We start from the raw sequence: 24,600 nt of genomic DNA, 5'->3' as shown, positions 1-24,600 counted from the left end.
CTTCTCTGTGGGTGCCTTTTCTCATTAAAAACAGGCCGTCCAGTTCAAGAGCTGCAGGGTGAGGAAAATACATTGCTGGTGCTCCAACTTTATACACTATTCACTTAAGACTTAATTCTTCAGAGCTGTCAAAGCATGAACCTCTCAGCACTTCAAAGTCTCAGCAAAAAAAGAAAAAGAAGCAACATCCACAGATACCTTAGAGCTAATCAAGGGGAGAGCTGGCTTGTAACCAAGGTGCCATGGAACCCTTCTACAATGGATAATTCCCATACACGTGTAGTTCAAAAAAATATCTGTATCGCTATCTTTCCAAACGATCATTTTGACTAGGGCTCCCCACATGTCCAACACAGGCCCCTTTTGTCTCTGGGAAAAGTATCCGCAATCAGCAGAGCTAGAGCATCCCTGCAGATGACTCAGTGAGTGGGCCTCACGCCACCCTTCGTCACTCAGGACTAATTAAACAGCTTTGGCTACACCAAAATCATAACTCAGCATCTCTGGCGCCAGTAGAGAGCCGTGAGGACAGCTTCGCGTGCGTGCCAGCTGGGGACCATCTGCAACGTTTCGTGCCGATGGATCCCGAGGCCTTATCCGCAGCCAGCCCTTTCTACCGGGGATGAAAAACAGGAAGGTTAGATCCAGCAAAGTGTCATTCAGCAAATGGCCTTTTCTAGAAAAAGCCCAAAGCTCCAGCAAACAAACTATAAGCTTGTGCAATGCTACCTCCAGTGCTGCATGCCCATTTTATAAGCACCTCAATATTCTTATTCTTATATCAAATCAAAACACATTAAAAATAGAGGAAATCAATTTGGATACATTCTACATCCACATCTTAAAATAAGTATTTAGATGTGCTAGTAAAATGTGTTACCAGTCTTCCCCACCTCACAAGTTCCCCTTTGATTCCAACTTTCAGCACTCCAACAGGGACAAACTTACATTGCACCACACTATGTTTGTGGCAACGAGCAGCGGACACAGGCTATAAAGTTAATTAAGAACTCCATAATTAAGAGCTGCATTACCAGCAAAGCGAAGGTGCTGACATCAGCACATTTTGACTCCTCACTTGGGAACTCTGTCTCCCTGTCCAAAAGCAAACAGCTCTGATCATGGCCATTCAGTTAAAGTCTGGAAAGTCGAAGCAATGACATAAGCAGATTTCAGGTTCAGGCAGTCAGGAAAATCCAGCTCTGACAGGTATGCGGATGCCGCTCCAGGAAGTTCTGCCTTCATCTGGACAATCCCTATCCCAGTTTCGTTAGCAAATGCTCTTCGGAGGGAAGCAGGCTACTCTTGGTGGAAGCACAAGCCAACATTTCAGTAACACATCAAATCTCCTACTTCAACACACAGCAACAACATCTTAGAAAATATCCTAACCAAATATCTGCTCTGAAATAAACTCATCTGGATGGAGACAGAAGAAATCGGTATATATTTCAGGGCTTGTGGAAATGGGAAAAATAAAATCATGATTGCAGGTTATCACTGACAGATTAACTACTAATTCCCTTGGTTTTAATGGCTTCTTGAAGAAATAGTCCCTTAACCAACCATAGTTTTAAGTCATATTTCTTCTTCTCTGGAAATTAATTCAATTTGCATACTTGTCTTTTCCCACAGGGTGACCATTAAGGAAGCTTCTCTCTCAACAATTACCACACTAAAAACAAAGCATTCAAGAGAATATTTTAGGACAACTTTGCCAAGGGAAATATTGTTTCTAGATGTATTAAGTGCAATCAATAGTTTCCTTTGACTTAGGTATCTGCAGAAGCCAGTGGGGCAACCTCCTGTTTTGCTTTGCCTGATTCCAAAAGAAATGCCAATTCCTACCACTTAGCAATTTCACACTGCCCCTGCACAGCGCTGATTCACATCGGCCTTGAGGGACTCCCCACACCAGTGTGGTGTTTTGAGGCTGTATCGGGCTGAGGGCTGCTTCTCCTTTCATTTTCATTCTGAGGAACGTGTATCTCCTGGTTTTAAGACATCTGGATGCTTTTACTTTCTGATTGCTAATTCTGTTACCCCAGAACTACTGAAGTTCCCTCCCAAGTTCACAGTTCCACTTCCTTGTTTTTTCTTTCCATTTTCTCCCATTTTTAATGTCCTGCCCCTTGCAGCTCTGCCCTCATGCTCTTAGCACCATAATTCTAGAGGATCTTTCATTATCTCCTTCCCACCCACAACATCCTAAAAATAACAATGGATAAATGATTTTGCCCCCGGCTGCTGCGTAATTTAATTTCAAGATCTTTTTCTAAGCCTGTCTGTGCAGAACTGATATGTGTGGTTTTCCTTTCCCAACCCCATCGTTGTTCCACAGAGAGCTCAGCCCTCTAAACTTGTGCTTCATTAATATCCTTCTCTTCTGACGCCTCTTTCCACCTGCGCAGCTTCACTGCTTCAAGTGGAGCCATGTCTAGACCACTGCTGTTTTCTCTTTTGCCTCCAGGTCGCTTGGTGCTTTTGAGGAGAACCAAAAGCTCTCCCCCGCTTCAGGGCCAGTAACCATTTCTCGCTCTATACACTGACATCTTCATGGGCTGCTCCTTCCTCCAGCCAGCAAGCAGACAACAAACTCAGAAAAGGACAAAGATTGATTTTTACCACTTCATGATTCCTCCAAGCCTTAAACCTCACAGTTTAAGCCAAACCAGCTGCTCCGGAGCTCTAATTCATCAACCTCACTAGCAGGTCCCAGCTGGAAGTCACCAGGGTACACGGTGCTCTGGCCGCGCTCCCCTCTGGCTGTCCTCGTCCTGGCAGTGAGGAGCACAGAGCTGCCTGTAGGAGCAGCCCAAATTTTCATTTTTTATTTTTTAACTGCCACATACATTCCCTGAAACTTTTTCAACTGCTGCACGCAGAAGTCAGGCCTTGCAGCTCCCTTTTCCTGAGGCAGAATCACCCGTGATCCGACTTACCTGGGATAAGAGGGCCACGCTTCCTCCCCAATGAGCCGCTCACGGAGCTCTCCAGACCGACCCAGAGCCGCTTCCCTTCCCCCTCCCAGCACCTTCTCACTGAAAACTCACCCTAGGCGCCTGTCCCAGATGCGAGTTTCCAGAGCCAGAGGTAAGAAATGGGAGGAACAAAGTTCACACACAGCTGAATACATTTGCGTACTTGGAGGGAAAACCCCCCGGAGGTCCCTGCAGAAGCACCGCTCTGTCAGAGAGGAGCAGCCTCATTGCGCTCTCCAGCCCTCCCTGCCAGGCACCGCATGGAAAGGGAGATGGGTTTTAGCCCTAGCTCCTTCTGGGGCCATCTAGCCTCGCCACATGCACCTTGGCGGAGCGGACCGTTGTGTTTCTCAGCTCCTACACAGCAGAGCAGAAACCTCCACCCAGCAGCAGCTCGTCCCCCAGGCCGCGACCACCCTCCCAAAGAGCCGAGCGCCCACCTGCACCCACTGAAGAGCAGCGCGATTCCCTGCTTGTGTCGAGAGGCCGCACATGATGACTTCCTTCTGAAAGCTCCAGTTACATCCTACCAGCTTATTTTTGGCAGCACGCTCATTTTATGCAGCACATTTTCGTGTAATTGCTCATTTCACATCCAAGCCTGCAGGGTGCTAAAGATCCCCATTCTGACAGCACCTGGATGCGTCCCTCTCTACTGATAACCGGGCTACTTTTGCTATCCAACAGAAATGCAAAATATTTTCCAGAGGCACACTCACTCAATACATTAATCGCATATTCAATCCAACATGCTCTCCAGGTTCAGTACAGCACAAGCATCCAAAACTCTCGCGGCGGACTCATTCACTACAGGAGCTTTCGCGTGTGGCTCTTCCTGACCGCATTTCGCAGCGCTGTCTTTTTATAGAGCACATAAACAGGACACATCCTTCTGGTCACACCACACTGCTCTCTCCCGGCCTGTGTTTCCTCTTGGGAACACGGAGTTGTAACCTCCCGCTGATATATTAAGCACAGAACATTGTGGACACCGTGACACAGACATCACTAATTTTACTAAAATAGAGAGGGCTGTATTGGGTCAAACTAACTAGTTTGGGTATGTGGAAAAGAGGCACGTTTCCATCATCCTTATCAAAAGGGGGGCAATAAGAAAGTCTTTGTGTGTTTGCACTGGAAGCAGTTCCTCACACACAAAATTTACCTCACTTTCCTCTGGGCAGGCCACTTACATGCCAGCACTAGGCCAGCATTGTGTTAAAAATCATTTCTATGCCATTACGTTACATACTGTTTTTCTCAAAGCCCATGTCCCAAAATTTTTCATGACGAGTGTTTGCCTTGGGCTGATTAAAAAAATTCATTAATTTCAGCTAAAAATGTTCAGCTACTGCCAAGAAAAAAGGCTAAGAGAAAAATGTTATGCATAAGTCAAAGAAAAAAAAATGTCAATCCTTCCTTTGTATCCTAAGCCTTAAAAAGTCAGCGTCAAAGCAGATTCGGTGGAGATTTGCTAACAAGTAAAATCTCCAAAGGTGCCAAGCCATTGCTTTGAGCCCTCCTGCTTCCCAGAGCCGACCAAGCCGCACATGCATGGGGCAGGGCCAGCAACCCCGCGGTGCGAGGACCGGCCCACAGAAGAGCAAGACGCCAAGCTTGAAAGCAAGGAGAAAGGGGCCTGAGAAGGAGGGGAAGGAGCGACAGATTAGAAGAGCGATCCTGGCAAAGTTGGTCTCAAAACAGGAAGGCGGCTGAAGGCCGTGACCAAGGTCTGGGGCCAGAAATAAGGGCAGGAATTATTTGCCTGGGAGAAGTGGCGCAATAAGAAGCTGGGGGATGAACCGGCACTTTACAAGTCACAGAATCACAGAAAGGCTGAGGTTGGAAGGGACCTCTAGAGATCATCTAGTCCAGCCCCCCGACCCAGCAGGGACACCTGGAGCACGTGGCACAGGGTGGCATCCAGGCGGGTTTTGCCCGTAAGGGGCTGTCTCATGTAACACTATCTCCTGCTTTCCAGCAGCAATGCTGACTCCTAGAGAGGGCTACGCAAACATGGCTTTTTTGTTGAAATGAGTGTTTATTGTATTAGCTGCGGCATACCTGCCCATATGATATTGGACAACTGCGCATAAAGTGACCCACACAAACCAAAGGCATAAAATACCCATGGCATAATTGTTTTGTGCAGTAACAGCCACACTCACAAAGCACCTGACTGATGCTCTGGAGACCTCTGCAATTGGGCAGAAAGACCCATCCCAGATTTTATATTTTGTACATAGCATTTTCCACAGGAATATACACAAGCTTTTTTTAAAAAAAAAAAAATAATAAATAAATGTGTAGTGTTAAATAAATCCTGATATTCTGAGAACTGCTAGCAGAACTAACTGCATTAATACTTACCACTTAGTGGTAAAAATACAACAGAAAAACAGCACATAGAGCTTGGCGAGCAGCTCTGGTGGTTTAACATATTGCCAGCCTGTTGCAGAAGTTTACTGTCTCCCAAGCAAAGTCAATGGGCCAGATCACGTGAACGCTCTTCAGAAATGTCAAACCTCCAGTTTAAACTAAAAGTGAAGCTGCTGAAGTGCAGGGACGTGTTTCGTTCCACCCGCTCTGCTGTGGGAGGCGGCAGTTTCCAGTTTAGCGAGTGCAGGAAGGAGCTACGGGATCAAAAGACCTGTCAGTGTCAAGATAAGATGCATGGCAGCAAGATGCATAGAGAAATTCAGGAAGGTAAGGGAAAAAAAAAAAAACAACAAAAAAAAAAACAGTAGATCTTTGGAGAATCCTGTCATTAACTATTTTGAGCATCACTAGAAAAAAAAAATCTTTTTTTTTTTTTTAAATACTAAATAAAGAAATTGGAGATTTAGCAAACTAGGCTTATTCCTTTTACACAGTCATTACTGAGAACATGCAGAGAAAGCCAGAAAAAAGATCAGAGAAGGCTCAAAGTATTTGCTCAAAGGCAAGTATTTCTGAGACACCTAATACAGAACTGTTCTTTGACGCTGAAGTCTTGTTAAAGCCCTCAGCGAAGGCTGGACACTTCTCAAGGAAACTCTCCTAAAGCCTGAACCCAAACTTGAGACTGCCAAGGACCAACGCGTGAGACGGATAAACGCAAACCCAGGCTGCAAGCTGGCCTCCCCAGTGCGGAGCAAGCACTGCGCTTTCCTCATCACAACCGATTTAGCGAGAAATAAAGACCAAAACCTCAGCGAACGTGGCAAGATGCCCACGGGGAAGCAGCAGACGCCTCCGAGCCCTCGCGGCTTCGCGTGGAGCCGGCTTCGCTCCCGGGCCCTTGGCTCTTATCGTGGCTGCCGCGTCCTCACAGCGAGTGCACGACGATGAAGGGAAGCAAAGGAGAACGAGCAGCAGGGGACGGCTGTGAAGCAAAAAAAGACCAAAAAGAAAAAAATCCAGTGGAAAAATTTGCCTTGTATCTGAAGGCCAAAAGGAATCTACTGTGAAGAGCAGTCCACAGTAAAAAGCTAAGCAGATTAGGTAAAACAGCAACGTATCTGATTTAACACATTGCAGGCTAGGCCTGTTCGCTTCACTGATGTGGACAAGACAGACAGGCTCCAGATCTTTCTTTTTCCAAGGCCAAAAGCATTTTCTAAAAACATGTCTACAAAGAATGTTTGTTCAGGAGTTAGGTAGATGGCCCAAAAGAGAAACAGGAAGGGAAGCGAGAGGCAGAAGAGCGCACGAGGCTGGACGGGGCCTGCTACAGCATGGGCACCACCGCGCTCTCGTCAGGGACTAGGGGCAGAAGCACCATCAGGGCAGGAGACGAGGAAGCCCTTCCACCGGAGGAATCCAGGGAGCTCCGAAAAGTATCCTTAAAACTAAATAGTGCATCTTGGGCAATACTAATTAGATCACTTAAACTTGTTGCACCAAAGGGCTTCACTAGAAGCCTGAATTCAATATAACGAAGAAACAAACTGAGAGGGAACCCTCGGCGTTTAAGGTATTACAGGTAGCTTAAGTCACAGGCAGAGCTCTAACGCTTTGAGAAAAAAAATACATACAGCCTATGTATGGATGCTTGAAAGCAAAGACTGTATGTAACTGTAACACTTGGTACTGTCAACATGGAGTGATGAATCAAAGAGTTCCTGCCCACCTCAAAGCTTAGAAAATGCCGGACACTTAAATAAAAGAATACCAGATTTCAGATTCTTGCAAAAGATTTATTATGTTTTTCCCCCACTATCTGCTCCCTCCTAACATCAGATGGACTCCAGAAAAAGCCAACAAGATCCAGCATCCCCTCCAAGGTCCAAGAAACAAGGCAAACCATTGAATTAAAACCTTGGTTTTCCAAGCACAGAAAACCTTCATAATTGAGTTTTTTAAAACAAGAGCTTTTGAAACAAGCATGAGCACACAGCGGTTTCTCAAGGGGAAACAGACAATCTGGTTTCCAGGACAACAGGGTTTTGCAAGCTCATCTCACTTGCATTAGAGTTGGAGGGCGAGCAAACACCTAAGAGCCGCTCTGGTGCTGCCACTTAAGAAACAAAATTAAATTGTCCTGGCTACTTCTATAGCTCATAAAGATGGGTTCAATGCTGCAGACTCCTGCAGACAGAATTATATTGGCCCGCAGAGATAGAGAGCTACAGTCAACACCCAAGTACTTGACCACACAGAGAAAAGCCTCTCTTATCGCCCGTGCAATTACGCTGCGCATGTGGTTTAGGCTGCACTTTGACTCACATAAATCGATTTTGCTCGCTGACTCTGTGCACGAGAACTGTGTACCACGGGGACGGAGCCACAACTTGGTTCCTGCGCTGTTCCTGCGTCTAAGTCATGCAAAGGGTGCGAGGACGCATCAGTCCTGCACAGGCAGTAAAATGCTCCCACGATATTCCAGAACCATATTCTAACATAGCGAATGGGCAAAAATCTAAACTAAATAGAGAATCTTCTTCCTTTTAAGGTATCTTGACAGGGGAAAGGAACCATAAAAGCTGCCTGCCATAAATTAACAGAGGTTACACACCCTCAATCACCCTTCCAGTTTCCGCACAAACACTGCACGCCAAGTTTTGTTCTCCAATTCCTGCTCCCTGAGCAATAGCAATGCTGCAGGACAAAAAAAAAAAGCAAGCCCCGCAGAAGACCTCGGGGGCAGCACTACAGTCAGCCAGGCAGCACCTGCGAGGCCAGACCGTGACCCTGCCTTTCCCACTCCTCCTGCCGCGCCAGGCCGTTCCTGCGCACCCGGCACCCGCAGGTGCGGAGGCCGCGGTGCCGCCGTCCCGGGCGGCCGCGGGAAGGGGCTACCGGTCCCCCCAGATGGGGCCTCTGCAGAGCCACGGCCCTGAGCACAGCGGCGGGCGCAGGTGTCCAGGCCAACGCCGAGCAGCACCGGGCTGGCAGCACAGACACCTGCAAACGGGGATGCAGAGACACACGCGGGCAGCCATTATCCCTTCTTTTTTTTTTTTTTCTTTTTTTTTCTTTTTATTTTTTCCCCTCACAGCTGCTGTCTCTCTTCCCAACACCGCTGCTGCCGCCGCAGTTTGCGTGGATGCCGGGGATGGATCCTGGCAGAGGCCGGACATCCCGCGCCAGCAGAGGCGGCTGGCGCCGCCACCCCAAAATGGAGGGCACCCCAACATGGGGGAACCCCAAAATGGTGGCCAGGGGCTACGCGGCCCCCCCGCGACGCCCCCCAGCCCATGTCGGCCCAACGGTCGCCCCAACCGCCAGCCGCTCGCCCCGGGCGCCCCTCGCCCCCATCCTCGGGACCCGCAGCAGGAGGAGGAGGAGGGCAGCGGGAGGGAGGAAGGGCAGGGCGGACGGGCTCCCCTTACCTCCGCTCCGCGCCGCGCCGCCAGCGCCGCGGCAGCCGCCTCCCCCGCGCCCGCCCGCCCGCCCGCCCGCCCGCTGGTGACGGCAGCGCCCGGCGGCACCGCCCCGCCCCGCCTCGGCTCGGCCCGGCCCGGCCCGGCCCGCCGCCGGCAGCGGCCCCCCAAAGGAGGCGGGCGGGCGCGCGGCGGTGGCGGCCGTTTGAGCCGGCAACGGGGCAGGGGGCGACAAATGAGACGTCCCGGAATGGAGGCCCGATGGGCAGAAAAGGGAGACGCCGCCCTGCCACCCGCGGCCCTCGGCTGCAGAGCGTTCCGCGGCAGGTGGCAGCTGGAGCCACAGAAGCTCTGACCCCCAGGCATGCATTTTTTCTTATAATTGAAATGTTTTATCAAAATTAGTCATAGGTGACAGCTCCTGCCATTTTCAAGAAAATGCTTTTCTCTAGCATCAAAACATAAGGATCAAGGGTCAGACTGGAGCCCGGCTTTAAACCCTGCTGCCCTAATTCCTAGTATAAAGCAAGGAGAAAGGGCTCTCCATAGGCTCTGCTCCGGTCTCAGCTCATACAGGGCTTTATATAACATCTGCACTTACAGTGAGCCTCTCGAAGCGAACACTTGCTCTTTATTTACCCTCATCTTCCTCAGCTTGCCGGTGACCGGACAACTTAACTGATTTTCTCAACCCAGATTTCCAAGAGCCATGGCTAGAGCCATCAAAGAGCTACAGCTGATTCTGAAGCAGAGCCTTCGGCGGCAAGCGGTGCCTGACAAATGTTAGGCCTCTTTGATCCAAACACCATTTAGATGATTTCACCAAGCATTTGGCTAATGAATAACAGCCTAGCTTGCTCTGGATTTGCACCAAAATATATATATATTTTAAAGTATGTATTCTTTCAGAAATATCTTCTAGAAAATGAAGACTACCATCCCACCACTCCCCAGAAACTTAAAGAGCAAACAAGCAATTTCTTGTGCTTGTCAGATGAATAAGGAAGCTGTTTGCAACACAAAATACACACATTGTAGAAGCAGGGAAGCTCTCAAAAACAATAAAAAATGCTTTCATTTTAACAGTTAAAAAATACGCTAGCTAAATGCATACTTGTTAAGCCCCAACCCCTTTTTCTCACCTTTCAGTACACAAATATGGGCTGTCATTAAACAAATTCTGCTTATACAAGCGTCTCAACACATCATACAAGCTTCAGAGAATGTAACTGAGGTCCTGAAGATTCTTCAGGCCTGAGAATCTGACCCTGACCTATTTTTTTACTATAACAAACACACATTGCAAAATGTGTTTGCAGGACCAGACCACAAAGGGTACCTAACCAGTAAAACCAGATGTAGCAGTAGCCCAGACATTACATAACACATTAGCGATCGTCAGAAGCGTCCAGCATCTTTTTTACTCTGCCACCATGTAAAACATGAAGATATTAATGCAACAATGCAAACTTTTTGCAAACTGCATTGCCATTTGATAGCAATGATTAGCACTGCACATAGAAGTGATCGTAAAACCAAGCAAGAGCTTTTTTAGCACCGTTTCAACCTTTTATCCTCAACGCTCAAATTCTACAGGCTCCAACATATTAAATTTTTAATCTAGCAAGATCCAATACAGATTAGGTATCTATTTAACAAAAACTTGTAGTAGAGCACAATTCAGATGATTTTAAAATACCAAAATATTCAAAAGAAAACATTTCTGTGCATTGGGAAGAAAAGCTGGAATCATATGCAGAAATGTATAGTACTCAGTGCTTTCAATTAATAAAATAGGTTACATGCTTTTAAAAGTCATGCAGGAAACATTAACAGCTCTCAGGCAGGACAGTGCTCAAAGTCCCAAGGCAATTATGTAAATAGTCATTTTTAGACAGAGTATTTTGTTAAACAGTGTTGGAATGGATCAACTGTGGTCCCTTGAGCAACTCAGTATCTAGGTATACATATTTTTATACCGGCCTAGGTACATAGCTTGGCACACTAGTCATTTCCCAGATGAGGAAATATTGGCATTAAAAGGTTCTAGGAGATTAAACAATAAAAGTAATTTTGTAGAGTAGTTATGGAATTTGGAAGCATCTAATAACAAACACTTCCCTTGATTTTAACACTCAATCTTCGTTGGATCAAGCCAACAAACTAAAAGAAACTTCAGTTACCCATGACCCCGTTCCTTTCCCAAAGGAACTTCTGTAACACCACGGGTGAAGCTCTGGGATTAGGACGGAGAGAAAGGAAGGGATGATCCGTTTATCAACCTTCCAGACCCCGCTGCAAGGCACCTTCAAGGAAGGCTCTCTGACTTCCAGAATACACACCATTACCACCGCTCTGTGAACCAGTATCCAACCATCTTCGAAACAGCTATCAACTTCATTTTAATTCCCTCTCCAGCCACCTCCCACCAGGGAGAAAAGAGAAAGTCTGTGAACAACAGTTTGAAATAGAGTTAGGCTATGAAGAGTTACGTTGTCACCTCAATTTGTCAGTTAAGTGTATATATAAACAGAAAATAAGGTAACTAGATCACGTAAACTTAGTACGTTGGCAGCATTTGGACAAAACTAGCTTCTGCATGATCAACAGAACATTAGAAATGTAAAGCCAATGTTCATTTATCATTGCAAAAAAATGTGAATTCCAATGCCCATCTTGGAGTTGTAATATCATGCATACAAGAAGGAATGTAATCACAGTTGGGCTTGGCACAGAACAGCTGCTTAGGAGAATCACACCATCACTTTGCACTCAGTCACTGAAGGCACTCGTTTCCCAAACACCTTAAGTGTTGTATGCATCTGCCCAGGCTAAGTGTAAATGAGCTACTTTGACACAGATCTTAGCAAAAAAAAAAAAAACCAAAGTTACCACAAACATCTTTCCTCTCATTATTCCCTAAACTTTTCTGATCAGCTTGTCAGAAATTATTTTAATTTTCATATATAGACGTCATACAGACGTCATGTTATCACTTACTTTTGCATGGTTCAAAGGCACAGAACAAAGCAAGGACGCTAAGGAGGAATGTTCTTCAGAAGCAAGTTCTTAAATAAAATCACTAAGCTTTGGCTACAGATACACTTTTTGATGTATTTAATGATAGTCACCAATGTACATCTTGGTTTCTTAGCAGGCTGGGCCAAAAGAGACCAGTGTATCTACCTATGTCTCAAAGAACACCATCATCTTGCAGCACAGTGTTTTCCTCCATTCGTTTGCTTTTTCAATGCAGCTATTTTACACCTTACAAAAATTTAAGTAAAAAAAAAAATCAAAAGGAACAGCATATTTTTTTAAAAGTATACAATAGATACGACTATGAAGGGCAATTTTAATCTTTTACACCCATATACACAAACCAAAGGATTCCTAGAGAAATGACAAAGTAAAAACACTAAAAACGCTCATGAATTACAAAGTAAATTTGTGGAATGCAAATTCCAGGAACAGTGTTTAAATGATCATTCCTGAGGGGTGTGTGTGTGTGTTTGGATTAGTATTTATATACTTTCCTCTCCCCATCCAAAGAAATATAATTAGCATAAGGGCAATCCTGGCAAACAGCACTCAGCCTGCTAAGCAGAATGATGCTACAGTTCTCCTGTAGCTGCATTGATACAACGAAGAGACAGATTACAGTAAATTAAATCAGACACCTTATACTTTAGAGAAACCAAAGTTCAATCTAGTCGTCCAGTGAGACCAGACTGCGAAAATGAGCAATTCCCATATTAAAATGAATTTGCAGCAAAATGAATGAGATGCCATCATTGCCTCTGTGGACTGCATACTCATCATCACCCTTTTCTCTCAGGGCAGGTTCATTGACTAATAAAGCTGCTGGGAAGGCAGCAGCCAGTGCACATATTTCCCAGCCTTAGCCAGCCCTTCATGTCTGGAAGCAACAGCTCTGTCCTGAGGCATCCTATAAGATAACAGCTGAGTAAACTATCTACTTCCATATCTCTGCATTATTTGTAAATAATAAAAATTATCAAAAATAACATAACAAAAGACAACTTCACTTCAAAACACCAAGGTAACTGCAGCTTATTTGGGATTTTATCTATTTTATTACAAGTGCATGAAAGGTACCTATTTTGGCCAAAAGTTAAGTTTGGCATTTTTCTTTTTAAAATTTAAAATGCACATCCAGCTCCAGCCATGAGAATCCTCCGAAGCAGATGCCTTCCACGAAAGCACCACGTGCAGGGACACAGCAGATGCATCTTCTTACTTTTAGGCTCTGGTTGTCCTAAAGTACTGGCAAAACGCCATGTCCCAGAGCTCACTCTCTTCACGAGTGCTTCAGTAGCCCTTCCTTCCTCGGAACCTTGCTCTGGTATCCAGCTGCAGATTCAAGTCAACATGTTAGTAACATACCACACTTGGTGAAGAAATACTTCAGAGAGTTTGTGTTATTTTGCACTTAAGAAAAATCAGAGAAAAGCACAGAATAGGATCTGCTTAGGTCTGTTTTTCCAAACTGAATCAATAAACTGAAGGTTGAGTTGAAGTGGGAATCGCTGCAAACCTCTGTATGGACAGGAATAAAAATGTCTGAAAAATATGGGTAAAAATGACATAATAGTCAACTTTTAAAAACTAAGTTTACTCTTGGAAGTTAGAAAAAAAAAAAAGACATTTAAAGGAAGACAAAAACCAGCAGTAAAACTAAAATAAAGCTACTGTACAGCACTTACTGAAAGTAAATTCCAAGTTCTTTCCCAGTATAGCAGAAAAATATATTTGAATCTTGGGGCAGTTCTTCTGAATTTAGATTGCAGTTACAGAATACAATTTAGTGACAAAGAGTTACAGGAGAAAAAGAAGACACCTAACTCTCAAAATTGAGAACTGTGATAAACTTAAAGCGCTAAAAAGCAGGATTAGATGGTACAGCTTGATACAATCACCAAGCAGCTTCCACTTTAAACCCTGTTCCTACTTAAGTACCCAACCATACTGAAGTTTACTCCTCCAACAAAAGAATATATTCTCTGACTGAAAAAAAAAGGCAAAAACCCTAATGGGTTTTGCCACATTTTAATTTTTTTTTTTATATTATGGCAATACAACAAACAAGACATTTCTGCACAAGGAATTCCGATCAAAAATGAGGAAACTCTATAGTTACACTTCCTGCTACCATCTATGATAATAACTAATTCCCTAGAAAAATAGACAGTTTTTAAGCATAAATTTATGCAATCATACATTTAGTCCTAATGTCAAATCCAATGGCTGGCTTTGACAGTCTCTCTCAACAAGACATCCTCTCAGCTTAAATATCCACTGTACCGTTTTTCTCCCAATGACCTTACAGACAAAAATTAGCCCCTTAAGTCTATACCTTACAATTACCTCATCTACTGAGGTATACTGTATTTAAATCAAAGTTCTATTGAAAATAGTAAAAAACATCTACCTAACCTACTGCCATATTCTAAGCCCACTTAAAATTTGCACCTTTTAAATCATAGTCACATTCCATGAAACTTTATTTTGATCGATGAAAACGCTGTACAACATTCATGTATTAAATGGGATTGGAAAAAAAATATTCTGCTTCACAACATCAGGCTTCACTGAATATAAGTGTGTTTTATTGTAAAAAAAAAAAAAATCAGGACAGGGAGAGAAAGCAGTTCTGAAAATGTGTAGAGGAGGCACTTAGCAACATGGTTTAGCAGGCCGGTGTTTGAAGGGTCACATTTGGACTTTATGATATTGAGGGTCTTTTCCAACCATAATAATTTTGTGATAATCCTAATAATTCTATGAAAGCAAGGTGGCCACCGGCCCTAGAAAGCGCCGCACACGCACTTACCATGGACCTTTTACACGCAAAAAATGTCATTTGCAAACTTCTGCAGTGGCCCTCCTTCAAGCACTGTCTAGGGCTCTTGTTCTCCTGCGAGGTGAAAAATGGGAGATTAAAAATAACCATAATAACCATAATACTAATAATCACAGAATGGTCACAGAATCCCAGAAGGGTTGAGGTTGGAAGGGACCTCTAGATACCATCTAGTCCAACCCCCCTGCTCAGGCAGGGACACCCAGAGCACGTGACACAGGGTGGCATCCAGGCGGGTTTGGAAGATCTCCAGAGAAGGTGACTCCACAACCTCTCTGGGCAAAACAATAACAATAAACCTGTGCAGTGGAAAAAGCCATCAAAATACTTCGGAGAAAGGTTAGCCAGAACTTCCGGGGCGCCCAATGGCCGCGTAGGAAGGGCGCAGAGCGCCCAACTGCCGCAGGCGTGGGGGGGAACGAGGGGTTCGGGACGGGGGGTGGTTAGGGCGAGAGAGGGTCGCCCAACGGTCGCCCAACGGCCGCTCACGTGCAGCACGCAGGCGCTCTCCAGCAGGCACTGCCGCAGATCCTCCCTGACGCCGGCGCACGCCTGCCCGTCCACCTCCTTCTCCTCGTAGTACTTGGGCATGGCGGCGAGCGCAGCCCCTCACCCGCTCACCCTCCCGCCGCCATCTCGGGCGCCCGCAAACCCCGCCCCGCTTCCGGCGGCGGCGGCAGGAAGGAGCGGGGCGGGGGCCGCGTCACGGCGCGCGACGTTGCCGGAAGCCGCCGGGGCGCGGCGGGGCGGAGGTCGCGGCGCGCCCGGGAGCGCAGGTGAGACCCCCCCCCCCCGCCCTCTCCCGCATCCCCGCGTGGCGGCGCGAGTCCCGCCCCAACCGTCCCAACCGCCGCTGCGCGGCGGTTGGGACGGTTGGGGCGAGGCTCGCGCCCCTTGCGAGTGTTTTCAACCGCCTTTCCCCCTTAGCAAAATGCTGCCGACCACGTCGCTGGGCGGCCGGGGCCAGGGCAACGGCGCGCTGAGCGGCAGGGACGCGGCGCGCCACACGGCCGGGGCGAAGCGCTCCAAGTACCTGCGCAGGCTGCTCCGCCTGCGCCACATGGACTTCGAGTTCGCGCTCTGGCAGATGCTCTACCTGTTCACCTCCCCGCAGCGGGTCTACAGGAACTTCCACTACAGGAAGCAGACCAAGGACCAGTGGGCGAGGGACGATCCTGCCTTCTTGGTGCTGCTCAGTGTCTGGCTGTGCGGTAAGCGCCCGGCGGCAGGGAGGGAGGAAGGGACGGGTTTTCTTAGCTTTTATCAAGCAAATGTACACTCTGCCATTCCATGAGCCTTAAAAACACACCAATTTAAGATCTCTCTTGCTTTGCAGCTAGTTGTAATATATATGTAATTTCTCTTTTCAGTGTCTACCATAGGATTTGGATTTGTGCTGGACATGGGGTTTTTTGAAACAATAAAGCTACTACTTTGGGTGGTGTTCATAGACTGTGTAGGCGTTGGCCTTCTGATAGCAACGTTAATGTGGTGAGTAGTAGTGTATGAAACTGAATTTAGCATTGCCATCAGGTCATCATAGTCTCGTTTGCAAGATGGTTATTTTAGTTATATTTAGAAAGTTTATGTTATGTTCAACGTTTTGTACTTTCCTTCTTTCTGAGCTGTTTGGTCAGCAGTAATACCAAACACAGTGATCAGAAAAATCATTCACTCTTTGTTTTTGTTAATAGCTTAAATAATGTAAGGTTAATAATGATAATGTTTAAGTGGGGCAACATAAAACTGGCCCTTGCTTCTGTTTCTGCTACACTGCTTGCTACTTCTGACTGTTTCACACACATCAGCTTGTTTTGATGGCAGTAACTGCTGCCATTTATACCTGTAGCACACGGAGGCGCACACTACCCTTCATGAGAAGGCCAGAAAGGAGAAAACTACTAGCCATGTAGGAGCAGCAAAACAACCTCATCTTAGGTTTTGCTTTTCCTATTCTCCAGGGTGCTGTGGTAGAGGGCTGATTTTCCTCCTTCCTTGCACATAAGTGACAGCTCTCACTTGCAGTCACATGTGCCGAAGCCAGGAGGCAAGGGCAGAAGCAGCCGTGTCCCTTCTTGTCTCTGTTTCGCGATCTCTTGAGGAAGAGGAAGCAGTGGCTGTGCAGGAGCGTGGCAGAGGGCTGCCTCCATGTGGCCGCTCTGCCTCCATCACTTTTGCCTCCACTTGGCTTATAGAGGGGAGAGACAGTGGCAGGGGAGCTCGTAGGCCAGGCCCAGCGTGTTACAGGCGCCTGCCAGGTCAGAGAGGACCCACCAGACGGTAGGAGCTCACTTGCTTTTCAGACACTGCTGCAGTGGGCAAGGTTCTGCACTTCCAGCTGTTGACTTCTGTGTGTGTGTTGACTTCTGGATCCAGTTCTAAATGAGATAAACTTCCTGATAGCAGCAAGACTTTGGCTGAAGAAAACAGAAGGTCTTGAGGTTTTTGTTTCAATTTTAAAATGCAAGGCAAAGCACCTGCTTGTGTAATAAAGAGAATGGTTTCACTGGAAGAGTGTTAATTTACCTTTTTCTGCCTCAAAGGGCTTCTATTTTCATAGAAATGAAATAAAACATCTCTATAATGTGAGGCAATGTGCAAGCACTTTCCTGAAATGACCTGGTACAGGGCTGTCAACGCTGCTTCATAATGTGTAACTGCATCCATAAACTGCAGCATTCTTCCACTTAGCTAAACAAAAAACACACACACAAAATAAAACAAAGCTGGGACTGTTTTTCTTGGGCTGCATATTTCAGGGGAGGAAAAAAAAAGTAGTTTTAGCATGAAAGAAGTTTATCAGTGCTCTGGTCTATGTGATTCTTGCATGTCTTATTCTCCATGCTTTGCTCTGAGCTGGACTACCACGCAGCTCGCTACCTTGACCAGAGTTGCGTAAGTCAGACATTTACATCAAGGACCTTCTCCCTGTTTTTCCCTGCAGGTTCATTTCTAATAAGTACTTGGTAAAGCAGCAGAACCGAGACTATGACGTGGAGTGGGGATATGCCTTCGATGTCCACCTGAACGCTTTCTATCCACTGCTGGTCATTTTGCACTTTATCCAGCTGTTTTTCATCAATTGTGAGTAGAACAGCTGACATGCCCTCTGCTTTCCCTCATGCCTGTCCACGCTGCTGAGGGCAGTTGCCTCTTTCAGATGTCATCGTATCCGATTCTGTCATTGGGTACTTTGTTGGGAATACGCTGTGGCTCATTGCAATCGGCTACTACATCTACGTGACCTTCCTAGGATACAGCGGTAAGTAGAGGTGACACTTGTTATTACCCTGCCCTAATAGGGCAGGGGTGGCAAACATCATTTCAAGGAAGAGGGCAGGGAAGTATTTTACACTTCCTTCAGGGATTGTCACCTCTCTTTCAGCACTGCCCTTCTTGAAGAACACGGCTGTTCTTCTGTATCCCTTCGCACTGCTCATTGTGCTCTACTTGATCTCCTTAGCATTGGGCTGGAACTTCACCAAGATGCTTTGTTCTTTTTATAAATACAGAGTGAAATGAAAACAGAACTTAATGTCTCTAAGGTTTAGTTTGGTTTAATCTTAGCTGTCTTGACAAAAAAAGAAAAACAAGAACTTTTTTTTTGTAAATGGTTGTAAATTTCTCTTTATTGTAGATAATTATGTAAAAAAAAAGCTTGAAGTGTCATTTTTTATTAAAATATTTACAACAGTAAACATGTTAGCAATTGTTTGAATACTTTTGCAGTACATTCCTAAAACCAAATTACTTGTACATGTTTGTAGCTTAAGTTTAGCCGCGACAAATCTACTTAGCATAATTCTTGCTGCAGCTCTTTTGCACGTACTGGCATAAGCTTCACAAGACAAGTTGGTTTGATTTCTTTAAAGTGACACTGGAAAGCAGTTTCCTAACAAGACTAAGAGGGGAATAGCTGGCCTCAGGACTAGGTGAACACAAGAGTAAAGCAACACTTGCCTCTACAGACAGATTTATTTTCATGTCTTTCAAATATACATGGACAAGTGTGGCACACAGAAGAAACAGTGATGAAAGGCACGATTGAAATGACCCATACCAGGTTTCAAAGATAGCAGCAAATTTTTAAACCCAATCTGGAGGCGCCTAAAGGGTATTGTTACTGCACCTGCTAGGGGGAGCAGTTCCTTGCTTAGTGCAGAGGGAAAGTACAAATCAAGTTTGGCTACACAGGCCCCTTGCAAGGCCCAGAGCTGTTGAGTCTGCAAGGCAGGAGTACAAACTGTCCATCACAAGTGGTACCTTCTGAAAAATGAGGAGGGCAACTTCTAAAGCATCCTGTTCAGGCTAAAATTGGAGCGCTAGGGTTCAGTTTCAAAAACAACACAACAGTAAACCAGTTATCAAGTCTTCTTGTATCTCAATACTAGAATTTGATCGCTAAGGAAAAACTACATTTAGCTTAAAATACCAAATATGCTGGCAGTGCATCTTACAGTACTGTGTATTCAGCCACCGTTAAGGCTTGAGGAGAAGTGGGGCTCCCTCTCTGCCATTTGCCCTCAAACCTTTGAGCCACAGGAGGCTGAGAAGCCCGATCACCCCGGCATAACTGCATGAGCTCCTGGCCTGTGGGCAGCTACAGCCCAAACTGTCCAGCTTTCCTCAGCAGGAATCCTAGCACCAGTGATCAGCTGCTCAAGTTAAGCAATAAAAATGCGTGGTAGGTAGCACCCTGGGGCTATCCCACTGGAATTAGTGGAGAACGCGGGGCCCACGTACCTTCCGTCGAGAGATATCTGAGTTTGTCCCCTTTAAACAAGGCTTCCTCATTCTCCCAGTTAAGCTGGGTAAAAGCAGAGCCCACTGATTACAGCAGAAATCAGAAAAGAAGTTAAGGGAACAGGGAGGTCAAAAAGCTCTGCTCGTGGAGACGAGTTTGTTGTGCCCAGTGGCTTTCCTGGTGTTTATGTCAGCAATCAGTGCTGTTCTGGAAACAATAATTATGTAACAGCCTTTCAGCACTAAGCTGGTGAGTGCAAAGATGATTTTATATGTTTTTTTTTTTTTTTTCCCCACTTACTACTGTTTGCTTTAGATTTTTCAGAATACATCTTTCCTAATAAGAGCAACTATAAGACTTAAACTTAGGTTTATCTGTTTCAGGGGAGAAGGGTTTGGAAAGATCCTCTCCTCCCCCACTCAAGTGTAATGTTTCCTGCACTAGAAGCAAACTACAAATTGCTACAATACATCATCTTGAGCAAATCTTTCCAGAAAAAAAACCTAAGATATACATTATTTCAGTTATTTGCAAAAAATGAGCAAAAATATTGCAAAATCATCTGATCTTGACAAAGACTGAGCACACTCTAGCATATTCAAGGAATCATATTTCACATGAGCAAACAATAAATTGCTTTAAACTGAACCTAGATACAATTTAAAGTTGCCTTTGAAAGAGCTCAAAAAGCAATGATATGATGGAAGAGTCCAGTTTTTTATTGGTCTACTAGTTAACTGTTTATGACTTTTAATTTTTCTAAGCCACCTTTCACTTAAGAATAAATATATCTACTTGAGCATTTGCTACTACTGCAAATAAATCTTTTCGATGCCTGCAATATCAAAAAGCCTGAACAGTGCTTCTGAACTATTACTACTAGGAAAAGTGTTGATTTGGGCTTGCAACCTGCTCGCACTATTTACGAAGTGTTCAGCAGCCCCAGCCACTGAATGAGCAAAGCAAGATTAATTCTGTCCTGACAGTCTTAATCCTTCCCTGTTGCACAGCAATCATGATCTGCTTGGAAAAGTCAGTGCTCTAATCAAGCTCATCTGTTTGGCATCCAAAATAAACAGTTAAAAATAATATGCCCAGAAAATGAAGGCATAGGGAAGTGTATCTGATTTCAGAGAAATCTCATATTTTCTGAAGTTTTAACATCAGAAGGAGCTGATAATATAAATTGTTTTGAAACACTTTCCATTGTTTAACTACTGTAAGTTTTATTGACCTACCAGAGATTTTAAAGGCCAAGTTAAAAATTATGTGAGATTAAATAAATGTAGGGAAAAAAAAAAAACAGGTAATTGGTTTCAGACCGATTTCCAACTTCTGATAGTACAATGTAATAAAAATGCAATAATCTTTAGGAAAAAAAAACACATACACACTTTATCAGGCATAAGTTAATGTGCTTTTTGATAAATTTCATCTCAGTATTTGAGAAATAAACATACTGGTAATGCCACAGTACTGCAATCAATTTGGTAAGGTTCCCATATGTTTAGATTTATCATCAGTGCTACATCTTACCCAGCATCAGACTCTAGGAAGAGCAATGCTTTGGGAATAAGCACAGAGTGCTCTTAATAAGCAATAATAAACTGTTTTTGTTTCATAGCAAAAGGTGAAGGGTGGGTCAACAAGCGTACTTACATTGAGAAACTGTCAGAAACACCTAACATTATTTCTGCCATCTTAATTGTAGTAGACAGCTGTAGCTTAAATCGCCCACACCGTCCATTCAAGGCACCGCTGTGGAGAGAGTAACACGAGGTGGGCAGACTTGTGAAACCCCCTCACTTGCGAATGCCGTGACTGAAAGCACTGCACCTCGCAGACTGCGCGGTGGCACCACAACAGGCTCCATTCACTCGGGATTTCTGAGCTTATCAATCCATGTTCCTAAATCCAAGAAGGTACTCCGGGGGCAGGACAAACTTTTTATGCAACATCTTATTCACACCAACTGGTATAACCCAAAGAAAAAGTAAACAAGCCCTGCCTGGGAGCTCATCTACTTTTTCAGCTTATACCAGTTAATCTAAATGAAAGATCTTGCCTTCATGTAGAAATCTTGTCTTCTCTTTGCCCTCAGATAACACAGCTAAAACAAAATGGCCACAGTCTTTAAAAGCAGTTAAGCTCTTAAACCTGAGCGCTGTCCTCGCTACAGCGCCACTTGCCAACAAAGCGGGGCACGAGACGAGTCAACTCCGCACGCCAGTGGCAACAGCTTTTGGCAGAGCTGCAGCAGCAGTCTCTGCTTGGGCTGACACCTCATGAAAGCAGAGCGAGTCCGTTAGAAGGAAGCATCCTCATACAGGAGACACAAATCCGAGATCCCCACTCTGCAGGAAAGCCTTGCCTGCGCACAGAGCTCCGGGCGCAGAGCTGCGGGGCGCCAGGGTGCTCCTCCCTGCGTGGCAGATGCAGGCAGCAGGTTCGCAGCCAGCCGAGAGGCCCCAAGCCCCGGGCAGGTGCCTCCCTCTGCGCACCTCGTGCCTCCTGCCTCCCCTCTTCCTGACCGCTTCCCATGGGGTAACTTAGATCTTCCCCTGGCCACATAAGCAGAAGGGCTGCTGAGGACAGCGGCAGTGTTAGCGCTGCAACGGTCTCCTGCGGACTTAGACCACACGCTCTCCTTTCCTGACGGGCCTTCTGACTTGCTGAACACTACCGCGGTTTCCCTTGAAGCACAAGAGGCCGAAAGTGAGGCCCAACTCGCCATTGGTGGGAATAACTATGCTGATCAATAAAAGAGCTGGACTGAAAGCTCCTTGTCCTCAAGCAATAGAATAGGATAAAAATCAGCCGTAACTAATCATGGCAAGGTGTCCCAAACAAACACTGTGGAAGGAGACATTTTTAAAAGGAGAACTCTGTAGATCACATGCATCTTGTGACTAATATTTTTTGATAGAAGGTAACTCCTGTTCACTCCAAAGCAAGGCTGGGGAATGGTTTTTCAATACAGAAAATGAATTTGTCCAGGCTATGAATTGTCTACAAAGGTTTTAGAAAGAACAGTTTGCAATTGAAAATTCTCCTAAAATGCAATGGATAAAATGTAAAATCACCACAGATTTAGCACATAATATGAAATATCAAGACATTTCAACATGTTTTTCTGTGGCTACAAACTGTACATAGCGGAATTTTAGAGCCCCAAAGAATTATGTTGTTCAAAACTCTGTTAATGCCTCTGAACATCATCCAGATTCTGTGTACAAAACTACCTAATTTAGAAACTCAATCTAGTTCTTTTAAACACGGCAGTATATTTGAAATATGGTATTAATTTATGTTTGCATCTCCAAAGAAAAATGTAGAAAGATAACTTAAACTAGATAATCCATAAAAAAAACTATATCAATTTAAAATTTTACTGCATAAAAATATGTACTTTCAAATTATTTTAATAAATTAAATATCCCTAACATTTTTAATATATATCCCTGACAATCTATAAAAGAGGGTTCTTGTTATAGAAAATAAATTGAACTCCGAAAGTACCCCCTTCATAAAACGTATTTAACAATAATTATATTTTCTTCTTCAAGGAATGTAACAATATGTACAACTTCTCTATATTACTATACTATCAAAATAGTACAGGTTAAGAGTAGCAAGATTCTGCAACCGTAAGATGGTAAAGTCACCTTAAAGTGAAGGACAACTTATACCTCAGATGAACGTTGTCAGCGTGAAGCATCAGTTTCTCGATGGATCGGATAAGAAGGGGGTAAGTACAATCTTCTCATCTACAGTAGATTTCACAAGAGGTAGTGTTCAAGTGAAAATGAAAGAAATTTGGAATAAGGTGCATGCTCAGGATTTCCAATTTGTGACTTGTTAAGGATGTCAGATTTTAGAGGAAAAGTTTTCAAAGGTTCTTTTCCGTCCAAAGCAAATGTTGCTGCTCAGTTTGTAACCTTTTTAATATGAATCTGAAATACAGAGTTAAAAAAAAAAGAGAGAGAGAAAGTCATTTTATTTTCAGTAATAGCTTCAAAAACAGTGACAAAATGAAGAAATCTCACATTTTCTGGTTTCATTTTTAAAGAGTTATAGCACCTTACCTCATTCAGAATTGCCCACACTGCTGAATTCTGTATTACTGAGAGCCGGAATGATGAAATAGGGTTTAGGCTTGGGTCAACCATTCCTTCAGCTACACCATTTTCAAATTTTCCTGTAAAAACATAGCCTCAATTAACTCCAGTTCAGCAAACTGAAATATAAAATCTGAGGTCAGAAGAAAAGCATATCTGTAGTATCACAACTCACAGATTGATCCTACTGCTGGAGATAAGGTTGACTGCTATCCATTGCTAAAGCAATACTCTTAAAATGGGCAGTGACTCTTGACACTAGATTCATCTTTGCAGGAGCAAACCCCACGGGGCACATCAGATCACACAGAGCTGACAACAGTAGTGCAGTACAGAACAAAAACTTTGGAAATTTCTTACTTATGGCTATGTCTGCTTTGAAAATCTGAGAGGATTCTGGCATGGAATTTCATGCAAGCCCAACAGCTCACACAGAGGCACCGGTGAAGCCACAGGAAGCAGATGGGATCTCGTACCACTTGGGAGAACCTCCCCAGAGAGCTAGGGGAATCTGTCCTGACAGACAAGTCAGATGTAACTGCACCATAACTAACAGTCATGACAGAACTTTGTTTAGCACATCAGCTAAAGATGTGCTAAAGAAGAATTACTACCTTAAAGAAAAAATACTGAAAGTAATATTAAGTAGAGCATAAAAGGGCATTCAGCCAAAATGAGTCAACAAAATTTCACTTTAAGTATTGCTTTGTTTGTAAGGAAAATACTTTAGGTGTTTCAATAGAAACTAAATACCTTTTTTCCTATATGTATAACAGAAAGCCACTGCTGCCCATGACATACCTATTCTGAAGTAACCATCTTCCAAGCGTTTGTCTTTGGTTTCTTTGCTTAATACCAATTCTTCACTCTAGAAAAAAACAAAACAGCGTAAATGAGATCATTCATTTTCACATGCTAACTTTCACCAGGAAAAGCCAAACATATGCACCTTCTTGTTATGACAGAGAATCCATCTATCCTAATTGATCATGAATCAGCCTGGGATAGTTATTTAGAGCTTTAGACAAACAGAAAGAAAAGCAACCGTGCTCCAGAACAGAGCTGCGTT

General features: G+C 44.5%; 3 protein-coding genes across 3 annotated transcripts in view; 1 reads left to right on the top strand and 2 right to left on the bottom strand.

Moving 5' to 3' along the window:
• Nucleotides 1–12,612: 12,612 nt before the first annotated feature.
• Nucleotides 12,613–15,324, bottom strand: COA5 (cytochrome c oxidase assembly factor 5). The gene is made up of 3 exons (XM_010217827.2): nucleotides 15,159–15,324; nucleotides 14,640–14,723; nucleotides 12,613–13,159 (listed from the first exon to the last, which is right to left on the bottom strand). Exons 1-3 carry the CDS (start codon nucleotides 15,258–15,260, stop codon nucleotides 13,118–13,120), a joined length of 228 nt encoding a protein of 75 aa, XP_010216129.1. The 5' UTR covers nucleotides 15,261–15,324; the 3' UTR covers nucleotides 12,613–13,117.
• A 276-nt stretch (nucleotides 15,325–15,600) lies between these two features.
• On the top strand, nucleotides 15,601–18,367 carry UNC50 (unc-50 inner nuclear membrane RNA binding protein). The gene is made up of 5 exons (XM_010217831.2): nucleotides 15,601–15,880; nucleotides 16,040–16,160; nucleotides 17,614–17,753; nucleotides 17,830–17,931; nucleotides 18,055–18,367. The coding sequence occupies exons 1-5, from the start codon at nucleotides 15,601–15,603 to the stop codon at nucleotides 18,189–18,191; spliced, it is 780 nt and encodes a 259-aa protein (XP_010216133.2). The 3' UTR covers nucleotides 18,192–18,367.
• A 4,666-nt stretch (nucleotides 18,368–23,033) lies between these two features.
• The window catches only part of MGAT4A (alpha-1,3-mannosyl-glycoprotein 4-beta-N-acetylglucosaminyltransferase A), a 59,677-nt gene continuing 58,110 nt past the window's right edge, over nucleotides 23,034–24,600 (bottom strand). Inside the window, exons 13-15 of the mRNA XM_010217824.2 lie at nucleotides 24,333–24,399; nucleotides 23,499–23,611; nucleotides 23,034–23,366 (exon numbers count right to left, since the gene is read on the bottom strand). Coding sequence (XP_010216126.2) covers nucleotides 23,340–23,366; nucleotides 23,499–23,611; nucleotides 24,333–24,399 — 207 coding nt within the window. The 3' untranslated portion in view covers nucleotides 23,034–23,339. The remainder of the gene's footprint in view (nucleotides 23,367–23,498; nucleotides 23,612–24,332; nucleotides 24,400–24,600) is intronic.

The sequence above is a fragment of the Tinamus guttatus genome, unplaced genomic scaffold (genome assembly GCF_059628265.1).
Source record: "Tinamus guttatus ecotype Peru unplaced genomic scaffold, ASM5962826v1 Tinamus_guttatus_pri_ptg000002l, whole genome shotgun sequence".
NCBI classification, from domain to species: domain Eukaryota; kingdom Metazoa; phylum Chordata; class Aves; order Tinamiformes; family Tinamidae; genus Tinamus; species Tinamus guttatus.
This window is presented reverse-complemented; position numbering and strand designations above follow the sequence as displayed.

Excerpts from the sequence above, each read along its gene's own strand:
- COA5 (XM_010217827.2), bottom strand. The coding sequence starts at position 15,260 with ATGCCCAAGTACTACGAGGAGAAGGAGGTGGACGGGCAGGCGTGCGCC. Across the intron at positions 14,724-15,158 it reads AGAGCGCCTGCGTGCTGCAC|GAGAACAAGAGCCCTAGACA; the intron begins GTGAGCGGCCGT and ends TTCACCTCGCAG. Across the intron at positions 13,160-14,639 it reads TTGCGTGTAAAAGGTCCATG|CTGGATACCAGAGCAAGGTT; the intron begins GTAAGTGCGTGT and ends TTGAATCTGCAG.
- UNC50 (XM_010217831.2), top strand. The coding sequence starts at position 15,601 with ATGCTGCCGACCACGTCGCTGGGCGGCCGGGGCCAGGGCAACGGCGCG. Across the intron at positions 16,161-17,613 it reads CTGATAGCAACGTTAATGTG|GTTCATTTCTAATAAGTACT; the intron begins GTGAGTAGTAGT and ends TTTTCCCTGCAG. Across the intron at positions 17,754-17,829 it reads CCAGCTGTTTTTCATCAATT|ATGTCATCGTATCCGATTCT; the intron begins GTGAGTAGAACA and ends TGCCTCTTTCAG.